The 19,494-nt window shown below is 40.2% G+C and overlaps 1 protein-coding gene across 1 annotated transcript; it reads left to right on the plus strand.

Annotated features, from left to right (window-relative positions):
• The first annotated feature begins 11,431 nt into the window (after positions 1–11,431).
• LIS (WD-40 repeat family protein / small nuclear ribonucleoprotein Prp4p-like protein) lies at positions 11,432–14,839 on the plus strand. Its single transcript, XM_086508891.1, has 5 exons — positions 11,432–12,380; positions 12,918–13,371; positions 13,817–14,014; positions 14,108–14,189; positions 14,277–14,839. The coding sequence occupies exons 1-5, from the start codon at positions 11,509–11,511 to the stop codon at positions 14,339–14,341; spliced, it is 1,671 nt and encodes a 556-aa protein (XP_086365017.1). The 5' UTR covers positions 11,432–11,508; the 3' UTR covers positions 14,342–14,839.
• The last annotated feature ends 4,655 nt before the right edge of the window (positions 14,840–19,494 follow it).

A 19,494-nucleotide genomic window follows, 5' to 3' on the forward strand; every position in this document is an offset into this window, starting at 1 on the left:
GCCACTCCCCAGGTGATGGGATAATCCCGTCTTGATGCGAACTCTTGCTACGTCCCTCTGCTGCCACCACCACCTATCTGGATTGGTCGTCCTCTCCTCCCTGTACCCCTCCACTCCTCTCTTTCAAGCCAGTCATGTCTAGCATCTGTGCATCTGACCTCCGATGCTTCATGTAGTCGTGCATGCGTCTCCTCATCCAAGCATCGTCAAATGTATTCTCCAGAGAGGGAACTGGAAACTCCCGATGCAGCGTAGCAATAAGATAAGACGCAGTGGCCGGGACACCACTCTCAAACGCGTAGGCAGTATAATCCTTCGATGTAGTCTGAGCAGTCTCACAAGCAGGGACACTCCTCAGTGTGTCCTAGGGACTCTGCAACACATGAGCTCCAGAAACGACGTGCTCCTCGCCACAACAACCACCACCGCTAGACTGTCGTGGAATTGCTGGTCTGCATGGTCCATCGAACATAAATCTAGATCTAATTCAATCTTAAACTCAAAATAAACCTAAATTTAATATAATCTAACGTAAATCTAAATCTAACACACGTAAATAAACATAAACTAATCTAACATAAATCTAACTCAAAATAAACCTAAATCTAATCTAACGTAAATCTAAATCTAGCCTAATCTTAAACGATAAAAAGAGAAAAATGGTATAACCTTTCTATCACCCAAGTGTGGTAGATTGGTTATGCCATTTCCCTCTTGAATAACAGGTTTTGAGTTCAACTCCTCGTTGGCTAGATCTTTAAGGTCTCTTGGGATAGTTTCCTACGACGTTAAAACTTTCTTCTTCTAGGGTGTGTGTGTGTGGGTGTGTGTGTGTGTGCCAATAAAAAGAGGAAAATGGGTATAACCTTTTTATCACCCAAGTGTGGTAGATTGGTCATGCCATTTCCCTCTTGAATAACAAGTCTTGAGTTCAACTCCTCGTCGGCTAGATCTTTAAGGTCTCTTGGGATAGTTCCTACGATGTTAAAACTCTCTTCTTCTCGGGTGTGTGTATGTGTGGGTGTGTGTGTGCGCCAATAAAAAGAGGAAAATGGTATAACCTTTCTATCACCCAAGTGTGGTAGATTGGTTATGCCACTTCCCTCTTGAATAACAGGTCTTGAGTTCAACTCCTCGTCGACTAGATCTTTAAGGTCTCTTGGGATAGTTTCCTACGACGTTAAAACTCTCTTCTTCTTCTTCTTCTTCTTCTATCTCTCTCTCTCTCTCTCTCTCTCTCTCTCTCTCTCTCTCTCTCTCTCAATGTGTGTGTGTATGCATTCTTTGTTTATGCATGCATGTGTGTGTTTTTTTGTTTATGCATGTGCTCTCTCTCTCTCTCTCTCTCTCTCTCTCAAAACACACAATGTGTGTGTGTGTGTGAGAGAGGGAGAGAGAGAGAAAGAGGGGAAGGGAACATGAGAGAGAGGAGAGGGAAGGAGCATACCTGGCTCTCCTTCCTCTCCTCGTGTATGTATGTGTGTGTGTGTGTGTGTCGAGAAGAAAGAGAGAGAGAGGGAGAGCGCGGGTTACCTTTGCTTGCTTGAGCGTCGAAAACTCAAATCTGAGATTTGAGTTTTCGGACGCTCTCGGTTATTTTTTTACCCATAGCGACGTCGCTATGAGTGTCGCTAAGTTACAAGTAAACTAGCGACTCCCATAGTGACGCCGTGGGTTTTCACTTTTGAGCGTCGCACTGCGAGCGTCGCTAATGTGAAGTACCTCTTGTAGTGACACAAACTAGATTAGTCTGTTCAACTACCAGCTCTAGAAGTGCTTCTTTACTCTCATACACTACCTCTACTTGGTCTTCAAACGCCTGCTTAATCACCATATCATTGGACAAGCAAGACAAAAATTGATTCCCCACCTCATCACCTGTAAGGTTGGAAAAACCTTCCTCTTTGCATGTAGGCTCACTCTCATAGGCTGCACCTATACTTGTCTCCACAGATTCAATTGCTTGAGCTATCTCTCCACACCCACACACAAACTCTAGAACCTAATAGTGTACCTCTACATGCAAATTAAGGCAAGATTGTTGGACCCCCTGAATAGGTAAATCACTTTGACATACCTCTACTACTGTTTCTAGTTCCTGCATGTGATTCTCAAGAACCTGTTCTTCAATCAATTTGGATGTACATTCAAACCATGTCTCTTCTTGTAGCATGGATTCACCATCACAAGACATAAGAGAGGGTTGGTCAATCAAAAGGCTCAATATTGCTTTTCATGCAAGCTCAAGTGTTTACCTTTCTCCTTGATGCTCTCAGCCGAACCACCTCGGCTAATAGCATACCCCTCCTATTTCCCCTCTCTCTCCCTTTCTCTCTTTGGAAGCCTCCAACACTCCACCTTGCTCCCCTTTACCAGCGCTGGTCTTCTCTCTCTTTCACCTGCAGCTTGTGGCCTTGCTTGCAGCTCCCGAAGGCAAGCCTCTTCAACCATTAGAACTCACCACTCCCCTTTCATGCACTTCCTTCAACCAGCACTCCCTCTCAACTTAGCATGGTTTTCTTGTTGCTTTGCTCACAGCACCTTCTCTTGTATCAATAGATGCCCAATTACCTCCTCCCTTGGCGACCAGTAGCAACCAAAGGTAGTGCTTTTCCCCTCAATATCTTCCTCCCTCTGCACAGTAGACACACCTCCCTGCTCTCATGCACTGTGACCAATTTCCCTCATGCTCCCTTCCACACCTTTAGCTCCCTCTCTCAGAAGGTAGTGCAATCTGTTGCCCTTCTTCTCTCTGCATCAGTAGCGCCCTAGTCTTGTTACGTTCTCCTCTCTCTCGCTTAGCCTTGCCGACCTTCAACCTTCGAACGACTGCTCCTTTTCATGCCACTAGTGGCTCTACACAACCACCCCTTCTGCAATGTTGGTCTCCTCGTTTCACCTTCCCTTTTGACCTCTAACTTGCAGCACCAAGCAGTGTTGCTCTACATTACCATAGGCCAGTGCTCTCTCTCCACACTAATAGCGACCTCACCAGTCCCATTCTTTCTCCTTGGCGATCCCCTCCATGCCTTGTAGCGCCACCCACTCTTTGTCTGCAATTGATGCCACCCCTTCACCTTCCAGTTTTCCTCGTTTTTTCCTGCATGCCACCCCTTGCATGGATCCTCCTCCATGCCTTTTGACTAACCTCTTCCTTCTTTCTTGGAGCCTCGTGGCATCCACCCTCTTTCATCCTCATGCTTTCCCACACAAACTCCCCCCCTCTTCTTGCCACACCATATAACATTCCAAAAAAACTCATTTTTGGTGCCAGTGGCTTCATGACCATTCACGAATATGAACCATTCTGCAAAAAGGACTTTCGAATGTCGAGACCTTTGCTAGGAGAAACTATAGCCACGACCGCCATCAATTTTGAGCCGCAACTACCTACCATAGCTCCGATCTCAAGGATTGCAAGATACTTGTCTTTCAAGCACATCAATTTTTTTGAACTTGTGCTTTGGCCGGCAATCTTGATGTACACCATCATACAATCACCCCATGCTATGGTCAATATTCTATTGCATGCCGCTTCTCTTTGGCATAGCCTGCTCTCGATGGCTCCAAATGCAAAGCTTTAACACTAGTCATGTACTTGGACACTCAAGCTGAGTGTCCCTAGACACTAAAGTGTCCTGTTTTCCTACCAAGTTTTGGCAATTTATTTGTTGAGTTAGAAAGAATTTGTTTACACCTTGATTCTACCATAGGTTGCTTATGAGGGAAAGAAAACATTGGATTTTTTTTCATGTCAAAATACAATCCCTACGGAGAGAATTATGGTAAGTTCTAAGTCATAAATTTTGTACACTTTCAAGCTGTTTTGTCGAAAAAATCATAAAATTCTTATATCGTTTTGTAGAGATGACCTTTCTAATGTTTATAAAAGCCAAGTGTTAGTACTTTGTGTTACAAAACAATGGAACACCCTTCAAATAATAGTTTTTGAGTCACACACAAGTTATAGACATAATATGCATATCTTATAACGAGGCCATGAAAGGGGATCCCTAGCAACTTGTATCACCAAAGATATCTCAACATTCAAAAACACCCAGATCAATAAAATGTCACGTTGGACCCTTCAAAAAGCTAAGTAGACTCAAGGCACTAATGACAACCTCAAAAAGGAATCTTTCGGACTGAGTTTAAAAAACGGCCAGGTAACTCAAGCAAAGATAGGCTTCACAATGACATACATAAGTAGTATCCACAATACATTGTACATGAGTCAAAAAATCTCTGCAAAAGTATAGGATATGCACATAAACAAGGGTCAAAAGATATGCATGCAGTATAATGGATCCCAATAGCGATAATATTCTCAAAAGAGCTCACAACACATAAGTGGTGCTAACATACGTATAAATTAGCACATAAACTCCGTCCAAAGCCAAGAACTAGTGAAAAAATTGTATCCATTTGCCTGTAGATCTTGTGTCTATAGATGAGTTGTAAACTATAGATATAGAGTAAAACATGTAAGATCCCCGATTTTTTTGTCTCTTTTAAAACATCAAAAACATAGATCTAATATGTGTGTCATGAAATTTTGTTTTAGAATGCTTGTTTGGCAATGTTGTAAGGTTTTGAAGTGAAAAGCAAGACTGTTTTTATGTTTCGATAGGTCAGACAAACGTTTGGTTCAATTTGGAAAAAATCTGTTTTTTTAAGCGCGTCATGAAATTTTGGTTTAGAATGCTTGTTTGACAGTGTTGTAAGGTTTTGAAGTGAAAAGCAAGGCCGTTTTCATGTTTTGATAGGTCAGACGGACGTTTGGTTCAATTTTGACAAAATTTGTCCTTCTTAGTTTTTTCATGTTTTTGTGATTTTCGGTGCTCTTTTGCAAAAAGCAAAGCCGGATCCTTAATCTACAAGTCTCGAAAAGGCTATAGTTACAAATTTGCTTTTTGCACGTTCTTTATGCTATTTTTAGCTTTTCATTATTTTTAGTGCTTTTTAGCAAAAAGTGAGCCCGCTTTCTTGTGTCAGTGGACAAAAGGAACCCGTGGTTCAATTTTAGACAATTTTACTTTTTTTTGTTTTTAACTCTATTTTTAGCTTTTTGTGCTTTTTGTCGTTTTCAAAAGCAACGTGTTTTTTAGGATGACCTAAATATAAAAATATTATTTGTAGTCATCTTGGGGATTAAACGAGATTTTTACAAGAATTATTTTTTATAAAAAACGACATCGTAAATACGTTGGGACAGTACGAAAAAGTCATTATTATGTCGGAGAATCATCATGCAGCATAATTTAGTCACGGGTCACATTAGTTGTCGAAATGCTAGCCAATTAGTCCATTTTTATTGTAAAAATAAAAGGTAAGTGGGACAATTGACCGCCAAAAGTTGTGCCATGTTTTTAGAAAAGACTGAAGTCTTTTTCCAAAAGCTTGCAGCTAATCAGGCTGAGAGGGGACTCTACTTGTTGCCCTGGCCTCACTCCAACTTGGCGGAGCAACTATAAATTGACTTGCAAGGTTCAATTTTCAATGTGTCGATAGTTGCGTCTACTACCGCACGGTAATACGTATCTATTATATGGAGTGGTGTAAGCTCTCCATCACCGTCTTTATAAAATTTTCTCTCTTGTCAGGAAGAAGAAGAAGAAGAAGAACATTCTCTCTTTACTTGCTTACTATCTTCTCTTCTCTTTTCACGGTGTGTGCGCTCTTCTTCGTGGTAAAAACCTAGCTCTCATCACCGCTCTCTTGAGGAAAAGCAAGAAGCCTTTCGACAGCTCATAATCAATCCTAAATCACGATAAGAAACTCTAAACTCCATAGCGAGTCCATAGCTATCATCTCTTTCTCTCTCTACTCCTTTTCCTAAGTAGCTACCCCCTCAGTGGTTGCTTTTCCGTATACAACGATGGACTTGACGAGTGTATATGAGACTGCTCCATGTTTGTTTCACCATATTTAGAACGTTGATTTATGCACACAATGTGCTTATGGTCATGTGTGTATCCAAAAAACACTTTTCGTTTTACGTCGTGTAGACGGTAGGAAGGCTGTTTTGGTCGTATCTCACAAACAACTATGAATCAAGCTGAACCCTTTAAATGAAAGATTGAACACCTCATTTAGAACATTTTCTCTCGCGGGTGTCACGTGAAAATTTTGCACGAGCTAAGAGTTGTGGTCAAAAAATAGCTTGCTGCCCACTATATAAAAATTTTGGACCTAGACTCCTTAGAGAACCACTATATAAACTCATCAAGATTAGCGATCCCACTTACGCAAATCAAAACCTTGATTAAATCTGTTGGTAATTATGTTTACGTCTCTGAGATCACTTTGTGAGTGTGAGTTATTAATAGTTCCATGTACGGGTTTACCTATGCGTGTAGGGGTGCTACCAAGGGGGAGTACCATATGATGTCGTGTGTTGGATGAGTCGTTCAGATATAATCTCTCTCTTTCTGTCTCTCTCTCTCTCTCTCTCTCTCTATTCCCGCACTGTGGTGTACATATATATTCACCCTCCACAATGTTATTTTTCTTGAGTACGCTTTTATTTATATCACCTATTCAGAGGTAGCACTAGTCGCTAGGTGCCTCTGAATGCAGTCCACGGCTCATGGCCTAAACTCCATGCTAGGTCGGGTGCTGAGAACTCCTGCCCTCTGCAAAACGCTTCTGCAACTCTGATGTATATTGAAATTGTATATTGAAAATTGTTTAAAAGTGTAAATTGTGTATTTCATGCATAGACCCCTAGAGACGGGTATCTCGCAAAAAATATTATAGATGAGCCACAAGTGTATACATGAGTGTTTACGAACGCATATAGCAATATAAATTACTATCAACATGCATAGAGAGATACACCTATTTATGTAAAAGTGCCCCTGTCCCTGGCAAATAAAATCCACTTGTAGAGTCGTTGCCAAAATCTACACCTTGATTAAAATAAAGTGCTCCATTATAACTCCAATGCTAACACGACATGCAATGTCGATGCAAAAACCTCCACCTCCGAGCAGTGTGCTTAGGAAAAAAATCTCTTAAGAAATTTTATGGGAGCAAAAAGTACACTCCCACTATAAAATTGCATTGTGGTAGCCCTCAAACACACCATGGTCCTCTCTCGTTGACCTTGGAAAGTGTGTTTGTAGACCGAAATAGAACATAGGTGTGTCAATACAAAAAATACCTACAAATGTGATGTTGATGTTGTAGGATGATCGTCGAAGGTAGATAGTCAATGGTAAGTACACAAAAGATTCTAAAGTTGATGCCAATATGACGCAAGGAGGTCAATTGTCAAAAATCGAATCAATGTCACAAGATGAGAAGTGTTGAACGTCCAATCCAATGCCAAAAACATTGGTTGAAATCCACCTTTTGTTGTGCTACTCAGATGGAGATTCTAAATAAATAAACGTCTCCAAACAATCAAACATATTTACCATCTACCATTTGGAGGACTGCATGTCTTTTGTTTCGGTGATTTATATCAGCTTCCTCCTGTAAGAGATAAATGGATATTCTTAGACACTAATCCACTTACACCAAATATTATAAAAAATTTACTTTATGCAATATGAATTTACACAAGTTATATAGTAAAATGACACGACCTTTATAGACATATTGAATAGAACCAGAATTAACTAGCAGACAGAAATGGATATCAAAATTTTGAACATATTGTGCTTTAAAAAATTGAGCATGAGATTCATGTACCTTATTTATTCTATACACAACAACAAACTCAAAAATATAATAATGATGTTCTTGAATTGACAGAAGGATCAACCTTTACTCTTGTTGCAGTAGACATGCCCGCCATAACTAATCCTACAATTTTAACCAACGGAAACAAGACTGCAGGACTACATACCATCATAAAAATAAAACCATCAATGTTAGTTGAATTATGTGCAGGAAATTATGATATTTCTGACGGTCTCATAAATGGGACAGATGGATATTTTAAAACTATTACAACGCAAAAAAATTATGTGAATTTAAATTTTAAACAAAAAATAAGACAAGAAACACGCACAAAGTATAAATTCCTCTACGATTCTACCATGGATCTTACGTGGACATGCATATTTTCAACAACAAAAGAATTTCAATTAGGATCGAACACCAGTAAACGAATATACAGAACACAGTTTCAGTTCAACAAGCTTCTGCTCGAACGGTGCACCGTTCCCAAGGACTCTCATTACAGACAATGGTATTTTCTCCTAACAAATGTAACAAACATGGATTAACCTACACACCTTTGTCACGTGTATGAACACTGGAATACTTATTTTTATTGGATCCTTTACACGAGAAAAACTTTGCTTTAGACAAGGATGTCGAAAATGAAACCCACATACTTTCTACAGAAGCAAAATGGAATACGATAACTCCAAACTTGAACTCTCCAAACAAAGATAGCATCATGCTAACAACATTAAACCCTAAATCATTCTTTAAATATTACAATGATATACAATTACATCCTCTACTACAATTAAGTGATATAATCTGTTTTCAAGAAGTCAACACAATGAATCTTGCTTTACCGTTTTGGAGCAAAAAATTTAACTTGATCTCAACTCAAACTTTGCACAATACAACAATTATATATGATTCATCTATCATACTCATTTTAAAAACTATATACACATTTGCTTTTTATGACATTATCAAAGCAATATTTAGAGCTAATAAAGTAAGACACCTACAAATAATAACAATTTACCAATTTTCAAATACAAATATACAACCATTTCTTGATATTCTTGAGACAATTTTACTTACGTTCTCTCATGATATGCAATTACTTATTCTCGGTGATTTCAACATCAACATGCTTAGACCATCTCATCAACGACTAAGCTTACAACAATTAATGAACAAGAATAAGTTTCAGATTGTAAACAAACTACCAACAACTACATATCTAAGTTTGCTTCATCACATATGGACTAAAAGAACACAAACAATACTCGAAACAAATAACTATCCTGTATGTTGGTCAGATCATGATGTTATCTATGTATCAATATAAAAACAAATCACTTTCTTACACCAATTAAAATAATACAATAAGACAAAATATATTCTTCATATTCTAGCAACACAACATTCTTAAGAACAAAAAATCTTAATACATACCAGAATCACAAACATTTAACAATACGTATTCTGTCATATTATTCTAAAAAAACAAGATCTTAGACTGTCTTATCGATAGCCAAACTTACAACAGCTTGTAATAAAAAACAAACTACAAATCATAGATGAACTACTAATAACTACATACATAAATTCACTTAATCACATATAGATTTAAAAAAATTACAAGACTGCTGAAACAGATGACTACAAATTATACTACCAATACAAAAAAAAGACCATTTTTTAATACTGCTTAAAATAATACATAACAAAAAGAATGATCCTTCTTTGCTCTAAGAGACATTGTATTCTTGTTTTTTTTAAAAATGTCTTCGGTCAATTTATGAACACAATTTGCTTCCTCAAAATACATATCAGTATTACGAACTTACAATATTGAAAACTGTAATATATCATCTAAGAAAAAAACAAACTACTACTCAAGACAAAAAAAATTTATTGTACAACCATTAAAAGTAATAATTTTTACTATATGTCATGTTTTTTTCCAATTGTGTCATAATCACTAATCTACCGTGTTTAACTTCCTTTAAAATAATATTGCACTAATACAAATTCATTTGGTACTGAACATATACAAAAGTTTTTAAAAAATAATGAGCAAGTCTTTCAAATATAATATAGACTAAGACAAATAACAGTAATACTCTTTTGAGCTACTACACAATAAATTTCTTGAAGTAAATACACCATCACTATTATTAAAAAAAAAACTTTGAAATAAACTAGAAGAAAAAACCAAACAAAGTGCAACAAAACAACGAGTAATACTCCATTTCTCTAATTGTATCGTTGAGCAACCTTTCCATGACGAAAAAACTCAAAAAACATACATATTGCCTTATTCATTGATACAATATGTACAAACACTACTCGTATCCAATCCTTACTTGTTTTATTTTTTTATCTCAAGGTAAAATTACTTACTGCTCTATATTTTATTTCTTCATTTGGATTTCAGATGTCTCAGTTCTATGATACTCACTGTCATGTCTTTGCTATTTTAAAAATATTACAGATGGATTCTTCTCAACTATGCATATTCATATGCATAGAGCCATGCAAAACCCAAAGTATACATTGCCCTCAGAAATACAAACAAAGGTTCTCAAAGTGTACGTGTGAATATGGTTATACAAGTGGCTCTACCATTTAAATGAGAACAACGATCTTTGTAATGTAGCAATTATGAAGAGACAACGAAATGTAAGTATAAAAGAGAAGCCCCTTCTCTTATATAAACATTCTCTCGTGCTTTAAGGTGTTTGCTACAATTCTCATGCAGAGTCTAGTAACAAAATTCATTTGTTTTGTTGTGCAAGGCTCGACTCTCAAAGCGTAGTTGTAAATGTCGATTAAATCACTACCCAAGTAAAGACTTAATGGAGTAGTCACAAGTGTTGATATTTGGCATGACAACTCGCCCCTAACTCAAATCCATCTGCCATTTGAGATTGTATAGCCCAAACGACCAAATATGGAGGAGTAACAAAAATTTCACAAAGCTGCCACGACCAAAAAATCTCCCTCAAGAGATTATTGATCTTACCATTGGGGCCATCCACAGAATCAAACTATCAACTGAAGATACAAAGTCTTGGAGATTGGTGCCCCCAAAAAAATTTAGCTACTATAGCTCACTGTTTTCTCTGCAGAAACATAAAAATGGTATATGCAGAAAAGTCTCTGGACCTGAAAGATGTATCACTTTTGGGCTTTCTTTGTCACTGAAGAGAACAAACCACAAATTGCTTATGTATAGATGTTTAGTTTTTAAGTTCCCTGTTATTCTATTCTTGGCAATGTCTTTTTGTTCATATCATTTGAGAAATAATTATTGGCAAGATATAGTAATTGATTATATAACTTGTATTTTGAACTCTTTTCATGGAAACTTTATGTAACTAGTAAGATGATCCGATGTCACAATTTGACTATGTCGCAGGCTCTATATGTCTAATTTTCCACAATATTAGAGATACCTGACCACTTCCAGATATACCAACTGATCCCGCGCTTGTAATATACTCAAGCTTATAGCTGTCCTTCTCTAATATCTCCTTAGCATTCACAAATATTGGTTCAAATCTTTGAATACTTTCTCTCTTGCACCACACTTTTCAACAAGTTACTATTGTAAACCACATATTTTTCATAACGCAGAATTTAATATTTTCCTATATTACAATTTATATTATTTACTACTATAAGCTATCGGGCATAATTCAATAACATTTTGAACCATCAATTTTAATTTTTACTTTTAGGCAGTGCCCTCGTCTACTGTAGACGACCTTGTTAGAGAAACAGAAACTCCGTAGACAGGAAACGAGGGTTACTGGGTGGAACGACATGGAGCTTGTCACACCGCTGCTTGCCACCCTCCCGAGTGCTACTCAGACAGTGACACCCACAAGCCCTTCGCCAGGATCAACCACCCCACCGCCTTCTTCAGTACACCCGTTTCCTCCCCCTGCCCCTCCCGCTCTGCATCCTCCCGGTGTCGGTGTCTTCGCTGGTGCTGAGGATCACTCTTCTGCAAATGGCGATGCTAATGACGGTGAAGATACGCCCATGCACGTTGAACCTCAGCAGTCTCCTCCTCACAGCACTCGCTCACGCAAAGAAGAGCCTGCACCTGAGTATGACGTCTCTGAGGAAAGCAGAAAAGCAAAAGAAAGACAGGAGCAGGCACTGCAGCAGGTCTTACTGAATCGCAGGGCAAAGGCCCTTGCTGTGCCCACAAATGACGCTATTGTTCGAAGCAGGCTCCGAAGCCTTGACCAGCCTATCACTCTCTTTGGAGAAAGAGAGATGGAAAGACGCCAAAGGCTGAGGGATCATATGGCCTTGCTTGATTCACAAGGAGAACTGGACCGCTACTTAACTTCTACGCATGCCTTTGCAGCTGCATTGGCAGATGATGGTGCAGCCAAAGAGGACGAGAGAATGGAAGAAGTGCAGACTGTTCCTTTTTTCACAGAGGGCTCGAATGAGTTACTTCAGGCGCGCATTGAATTAATGAAGTATTCACTTTCAAGAGCTGCTTCACGAATTTCACGCATGAAGCTGAAGAGAGAGAACCCAGATGAGGATGAAGATGCAGAGCTGGATTATGTACTTCAGCGGATGTCTCAGATTTCAATGAATTGCAGCCAAATTGGAGATGACCGACCACTTTCTGGTTGTGCCTTTTCACCAGATGGTGCAATTCTTGCTACCAGGTAGTCATGGTTCCCTAGCTTTAGATATTGATAAATTTAATGAATTGAAGGTCAAGTCTTTTGGAGTGTCTGGGTGTGTGTTCTGCTTCTTTTGTGCATGTGGCAATTGTGTAGTGAGAGCATGGGGTGGAGCCATGTGTGCGAGGAACTACGTAAGGTCAAGTCTGTTGTAGTGTCTGGGTGTGTGTTCTGCTTCTTTTGTGCATGTGGCAATTGTGTAGTGAGAGCCTGGGGTGGAGCCATGTGTGCGAGGAACTACGTAAGGTGCGTATCACCAATGTCTTGCTTTTGTGAAAAGAGCTCACAGTTGATATTTGCATGGTGATGGATAGAACTTGTTTGAGGATAGAGTGATTGTAAAGTAAGTGCTTTGGCTGGAACTGAGTAAGGTGCATAATTCTTGTTTGTATGGTGGTTGGGATGAAGTTTGTGGTGTGGCCACATGTTTTCTGATGTCTGTTTGGAGAGAAGAAATGTGCTTTTGGTGGGCCGATAGTTTTGCTCCTTGTCGCTGATTAATGTGCTTATTGTTTGCAGTGGTTGGAGTGGAGCAACTAAAATATGGAATGTGGAAACAATGGAAAGGGCTATGACATTAAGGGGTCACACTGAGCGTGTTACATCTGTTGCATTCTCACCCGCAGAGAATATTTTGGCAACTGCTTCTGCTGATAGGACAGCTATTCTGTGGGGTCTCGACGGTTCTTGTCTAAGGAAATTCGAGGGGCACCTTGACCGTTTGGCTCGAATAGCCTTTCATCCGTCGGGTGCGTATCTGGGAACCGCCAGTTTTGATAAGACTTGGAGGCTGTGGGATGTTAACACTGGTATTGAGCTGCTGTTACAGGAGGGCCACAGTCGCACAGTGTATGGGGTTGCATTTCAATGTGATGGCTCCCTTGTTGCCACTTGTGGCCTAGATGCTTTGGCACGAGTCTGGGACTTGCGAACAGGCCGTAGCATTTTAGCTTTGGAGGGCCATGTGAAACCTGTAAGCTCCCTTTTGTCATCTGGATATCTCGTTTCTTTGGATATAGTGTGCCTTCAAGCAAGCTTTTTGGTAGTTTTTTGTTTGGGCTTCAAGAAATATGCTGTTGTTTAATTTTTGCGTTTAATGTTGGCATTGGTGTATTTAGTTGGTTTGGACGTTATAGAGTGTTGAACAGCTTTATTGGCATTAGGGCTTCTCTTATAGATTCTTTCATTTGTACTAGGTTGTATTTTTGCTCAAAAGTTCAGGTGTGTTTGTCACTTGATCTTGTTTTAGTCGTACAAGATTTTATTACTCAATCTTTTTGGTCATAAAAAAGACTTATTATTATTTGCATTTTAATTCTTTTGTATCTTTTTGGCATGTGCAGTTCGTTATGATGTTATGCTGTATGCGCTTCTGGGCTTTTACTCTTTTTCTTGTTTTTTGTTTGCAATGTGCGTAGGTTCTTGGAATAGATTTCTCTCCAAATGGTTACCATCTTGCGACTGGGGGCGAGGATCACACTTGCCGAATTTGGGATTTGCGTAAACGTCGGACAATCTATATTATACCAGCACACAACAATCTGGTTTCACAAGTGAAGTATGAGCCTTACGAAGGCTATGTGTTGGTCACTGCGTCTCATGACAACACTTGCAAGGTAGCTGTTCCTCTGCTTAAACTGAAGCTTACATCATCTCTTTCAATTTTCAGCTTTCCCCTATTTTGATCTTACTTCAGTCATTTTCCTCAGGTTTGGTCTGCTAGGGACTTCAAGCCTGTTAAAACGCTGGCTGGCCATGAAGGGAAGGTCATGGGTGTTGATGTTACTGGAGGTATGGATTACTTCTTTTCATGAGGTTGACCAGTGCTTGAAGTTGATGTCGTATTATTTAATGTGATGGGTGTTGGCATTTATGCAGATGGCCAGCTTGTGGCTTCAGCATCATACGATCGGACAATCAAGCTTTGGGGGGAAAAGAGCTGAGTTTTATGTTGGATCTTCATAGTATGCAGCAATCAAGGTTTGGGATGAGCGGAGCTCGGTTGACATGAAAGCAAATTCTCTGCGCATCATCTTTGCTGGTTTCTCTGCAAAGAGTGGGTAGTTACTCAGAACTCTTTGCCCATTTCCACCGGGAGGGTACCATTTTGTGGCCTGTCATTATTGGGGATTTATGTGAGCTGCGGATCCGGAAATCACCTTCCGAGTTTTGTACTCCACTACCATGAAAGCTACTTCTCGGCTACCTTTGTGTCTATTGTCTTGCAGGTAGGAGAATTTTGTGTATTTTTTACTGCCATTATATCAGAGAAAAGCTTAGCTTTGGCCAGCTGATGAATACAACTTTATAAAACTTCTTAGTGTTTGTTGCGCTCGATTTGGGGTGCTGGATATTGTCATGCGCATTGTCTCAGTCCATTGTCTCAGTCTTTTGAGAGGGTCTGTTGGGTGCCCAAGTTGCTTAGTTCTGAATTTCCATGCCGAGGTTTTTCGATGTGATATTTTGGTATTAAGAAGTGCACTTGTGAATCGGAAGGATAGTAGTTTACTTGAATTTTGCAGTGCTGGTTGATCCTAAGCGCTTGTATAGAGTATATCGATTGTCCACGGTGCAAGATTTGAGAGATCAGGAGGTAGGGGGTACCAGCTGATTTTTAATGCTTTAATAGGGAGAATCTTTGAGGTGATGCCGGGGGGATTTGGAGGAAGGCAAAGTCTGGTGGGGTCTGCTGATGTGGCAGATTGGGGGGGTATGAGGTAGTGAGCGAGGAGAGAAGGGCACAGGGGTGGTGGCACACGGCGGGTGCTGGTTGTAGGTGTCAGGTGAGAGTCGCGAGGAAGGTAGGTAGGCACAGATTGGTGATAGTGCGTGGAGGGGTCAGAGCCTTTCTCAGATGAATCGCATGTTGCAAGTCTTTGGCACAATGGCTTGAGATTTATGAGCTCTTGTAATCAACATGAATTTCCTAAGCATTGTACTTTACGTCTATATCTAGTAATGGCTCCAATAAAAAGAAATCTACATTCCTAGCTTATGTAAAGGAAATCACGAAGAAATGAAAAGTAAAGAGTAGGAAGAGAATTGTCAGTATGCCAAAAGGAAATATGCTGTCAGGCCTCTTCACAAGACGTTTTGGACAAATTCTCACAATAATTCCCACATTGTGACTTACCTGAACATCATGAGCTTCGGTGAGGGAGGCACTGCATACCTAGCTAGGTACGATTGGGGGTAGCGGATCGCCGGCCCGGTGGGGGGGCCGGCGGTCCCCTGCCCCCAATCGTGCACTGCCCTAAGGTGTGTGCTTGTTGGGCCACAATGTAACTTTCTGATTCCTACATCTTTGAAATGTTAGCATAGTTTATAAAAATACCTTGATTGCATTGTGGGGTTGCATGCGAGGCCAACATGAAATTGTCAATATTATATTGATTTTGACGAGATTATTTGCCCCATTCTAAGATGAAAATTTAAAATTCAAATATTTGCATGAGCTATATTGGGAAAATCTGCTATTCGCACCATGCCACTAGAAAGGCATTGATTTTGATGAGACTTTTAATTCTATTGCTAGAGTGGATGTTATGAGAGCAAAAAAAATCATTGGTGGCACCAGATAAAAAAGAATCGGGTTCGATGGACTATATAGGGTGAGTGACTACTTAATTTTTGGTACATACTAAAATTCAAAAAAGGGGAGAAGGTTGGGAACGCCTACGAGACTAGGGCGCTTGGGCTTGTAATTATCGGGATCAGTTATTAGAGTACCCACACAAGGAACAATCAGTCAGAAGCGGATAGAAAGCTATAGATAGGACCCATTACTTAATTTTTGGGGATTTGATCCTTGATTTCCCAATCCCAAGCCTACTATCATTACACATATGTAGCCAAGAGCTATTTGTACTTTGTAACTCTCATTGAGATGCTTGATCTCCATTGAATCGAGCAGATCTTTAAGGTCTCTTGAAATTTCTCCTACGACAATAAAACCTCCCGTCCCTTGTGTGCGTCAATACGGTTTGGAATTGTGTATGGATTCGAACACCCTAAGTGAAGCCATTGGGTCTAATCTCATAGACTATTTCGCCCTTTTGAAGAAGTTAAGATAACATTTCATTTCATTTTCGTCTGTGTGTGCGTGCGTGCGTGCGTGTGTGTGTGTGTGTGTGTGTGTGTGTGTGTGTGTGTTGTTTTGGCATTTTAACTCTAGTAATTTTTTTGGGCTTTCTAATTTAAAGTTAATGGTTTAATGAATCTCTCCCTCTCTCTCTCTCTCTCTCTCTCTCTCTCTCTCTCTCCCCCCCCCCCCCCCCGCGCGCGCCCCTTGTGATCACTCATGGATGTAACCTTTTGGTCTCATATGTTATTTTGGCCTTTTTCAGATGTTAATGTAACATTTCATTTTATTTCCTCTGTCATTATAATCAATATCTAATTCTCCTAAATGATATTCTCATATTAAACTGATCATTTAATGTGGGGAAGTGCCAGGGGAGAAAAGGCTAGAATATTGGTTAAGCTAGCAGACCGGCCACAGTAGGGATCCAAAGGAGGGAAAATAGGGATCCAAAGGGAGGGCCATCTGCAAAAGAGCCATGTGCAACAATGGGCTAAAAAGACCCTAAGGTTCAGCCCATGAAGACTTCCACAATGCTAAGGTTCCAAAATTCAAAGGTTGTGTCCAAAGGGTTAAAGCTTAGGGGGAATTGGATGCTTTGTGTGCTCTCCAAAGTCAATGCATATCCCTACACGGGAGGGGGCGAGCCCTTCTTCTAGGGGATGAGAGAGAAAGTCACACACACACACACAAGATCCCTTTACACAAAGGGAATGAGGGACACATGTCAGCTCCCTAGGCCAGATGCCCACAAGGTGTACCCAGTTTCTATTGGATGACCCTTGAAGTGGACCAGTGAGAATTAAGCTAGAGTAAATCTAGTTTAATTAATTTAAAAACATTTAATAAAAGAAACCAATGAGAATTAAGTCTCCTAGAAGACTATTGGGCAGTCTCCCAAGGGGTCCAATGAGCATTCAGGAGCCCAATGGCTTGCCTGATTCCTATTGGCCAGGAGGCAAAGGGGTCCAATGAGAGTTTAATTTAATTATTTAATTACCTAAAGCTCTCACAAAAGGGGAAAGGGGGACACATGTCAAAAGGCTATCACTTATGCTGCTTAATTGTGATTGGCTTGACTTGGGGAGGGCCAATGAGGCTGGAGCAAGAGCAAATAGCAAGGGGGCTCGCCCAAGAGAGAGAGGGGGGCTGATTTTTGCAAGGCGTTATCACACACACACACACACACACACACTCACACAAGCTCATGTGTGAAGAAAGAGAAGACTATCTCTTCCCAAGCTTTAATGGAGAACTCATCACCTACTCCAAGCTTGTGAGATAGAAGCCTACATCAACACTCTCTTGGCATGTGGATGCAAATCCAACCAAGAGCCAAGCTTCAATGCATGCTCATCTCCTCTACCAAGCTAATTACTAAGCTAAGCTATGCTAATATGAGTGATTATGTGAGGAGATGTACATCTTTCTCGTAAGATACTCCTTCCTCTCAATCTACTCTCATACCCTGCTAGCTCTCACCATCTTCGAAGGTGTGTGAGGTCTTGGGTCTGAGAATGGGGATAATTCAATTTGTGTTTGTTAAGTGTTTTGCTTAGTGCATGAAGCTTTCATCTTCATTGCACTAGCTAGTCTTGAAGGAACACAAAGAATTGTATTGTACAATGTCTCTCTTGATGGGAGAAACCATAATACAAAGCCTTTTGGAGGGGGGGACCGGATCCATGCAAATCCGGTCCTCAACTGTTGTCATTAGCTTAATTTCTCTCTCTTTTGAAAGTATTGTCGATGCTATCTAACTAGGTGTTATGCTTTTTGTTGCTCTCTCCACCCAAGCACTCTTGTAATTCTCATTAGGAATCTATTCTAATGAAATGCCCACTATGTTCATGCTCATTTCCGCTACACACAAGTTATTAGGCCATTAAATGTTACATTGGTATCAGAGTACAAGGTTTCTCTTTTCTTGCTCAAGAAGGGAGGTCCTCAAGCTAGCTACAAATGGTTGGTATTATTAATTGCCTATGAGTAAGTAGAATAGGGATTTTTCAGCCTTGCAGTGTGCCTGCCTTTGTGCAGTTAACGGGGCATCACCGTCGAGAGCTATGGTCTTAATAGTGGAGTCCTACGGGGCTTGCCTACGACTTAACCACTATTGAGCTATTAGAAGCTTGACAGGAGCCGATGCTGTTTTGGTGTCGAAAGACTCTCTCTTCTATTCCTTGCAATTAATGGTATTCGAGCCGCGGGTACAGTAGCTTGAGTGCTTTTTCTAAAGGGGTAAAGAGGAGTAGCAACTAGGGCTTGAAATGCCAAAGTACACCTAAAAAGTTTACACCTAAAAGTTGTTAGAATGGCTGACAATAGTAAAGAGAGTGAAATTAATGTTGATAATTTGATTTTGCTTATGAGCAAGCTACTAATGATGCTTCAATGCTTGTTAACTATCTTGTTTCTAGGCTTCAACAAGCCATGGGCAATCCATCTCTCCAAAGTGAAGTGCAACGGCAGCTCCGTGCTCACGGGATTCTCCAAGCTCATCACCATGATGAGAGAACACCTAGGAAGCCTCCTTGTGAGACTACCAAAAGAGGTCTCTCTCCGATTCAGGAAGAAGAAGAGAATCCATACGAAGGGCTCAAGAATTTACTTCTTGATGATGCATCTCCTTCCCAAAGGAGAACTCAAAAGCCTCCACCAAAGGAACGAGAAAGAAGCGAGTCTCCCACCACCTCGGCGGAGATGGCTCCACGAAGACGGCGGGCTAAACGCTCTCCATCACCACCAAAGCAGAGAAGACCATCATACTCTTCTCCACGTCATAATTCAAAGAGGGATGATAAAAAGCAAGACAAGAAAAAGGTGAGAAAGATGACATCCTCTTCTCCATCTTCTTCATCCTCTTCCTCTTATGAAAGCTATGGTGAAGACGACAAAGATCAAGACAAGAAAAAGGCGAGAAATAGGTCACCCTCTTCTCCACCTTCTTCAAATTCTTCACCTTCTGAAGAAAGTGATGGTGCAATCTTTGAACCATAAAAAAGAAGAGGCCAT

The sequence above is a fragment of the Adiantum capillus-veneris genome, chromosome 3, assembly GCF_014529385.1.
Source record: "Adiantum capillus-veneris isolate H3 chromosome 3, ASM1452938v2, whole genome shotgun sequence".
Classification (NCBI taxonomy): Eukaryota; Viridiplantae; Streptophyta; class Polypodiopsida; order Polypodiales; family Pteridaceae; genus Adiantum; species Adiantum capillus-veneris.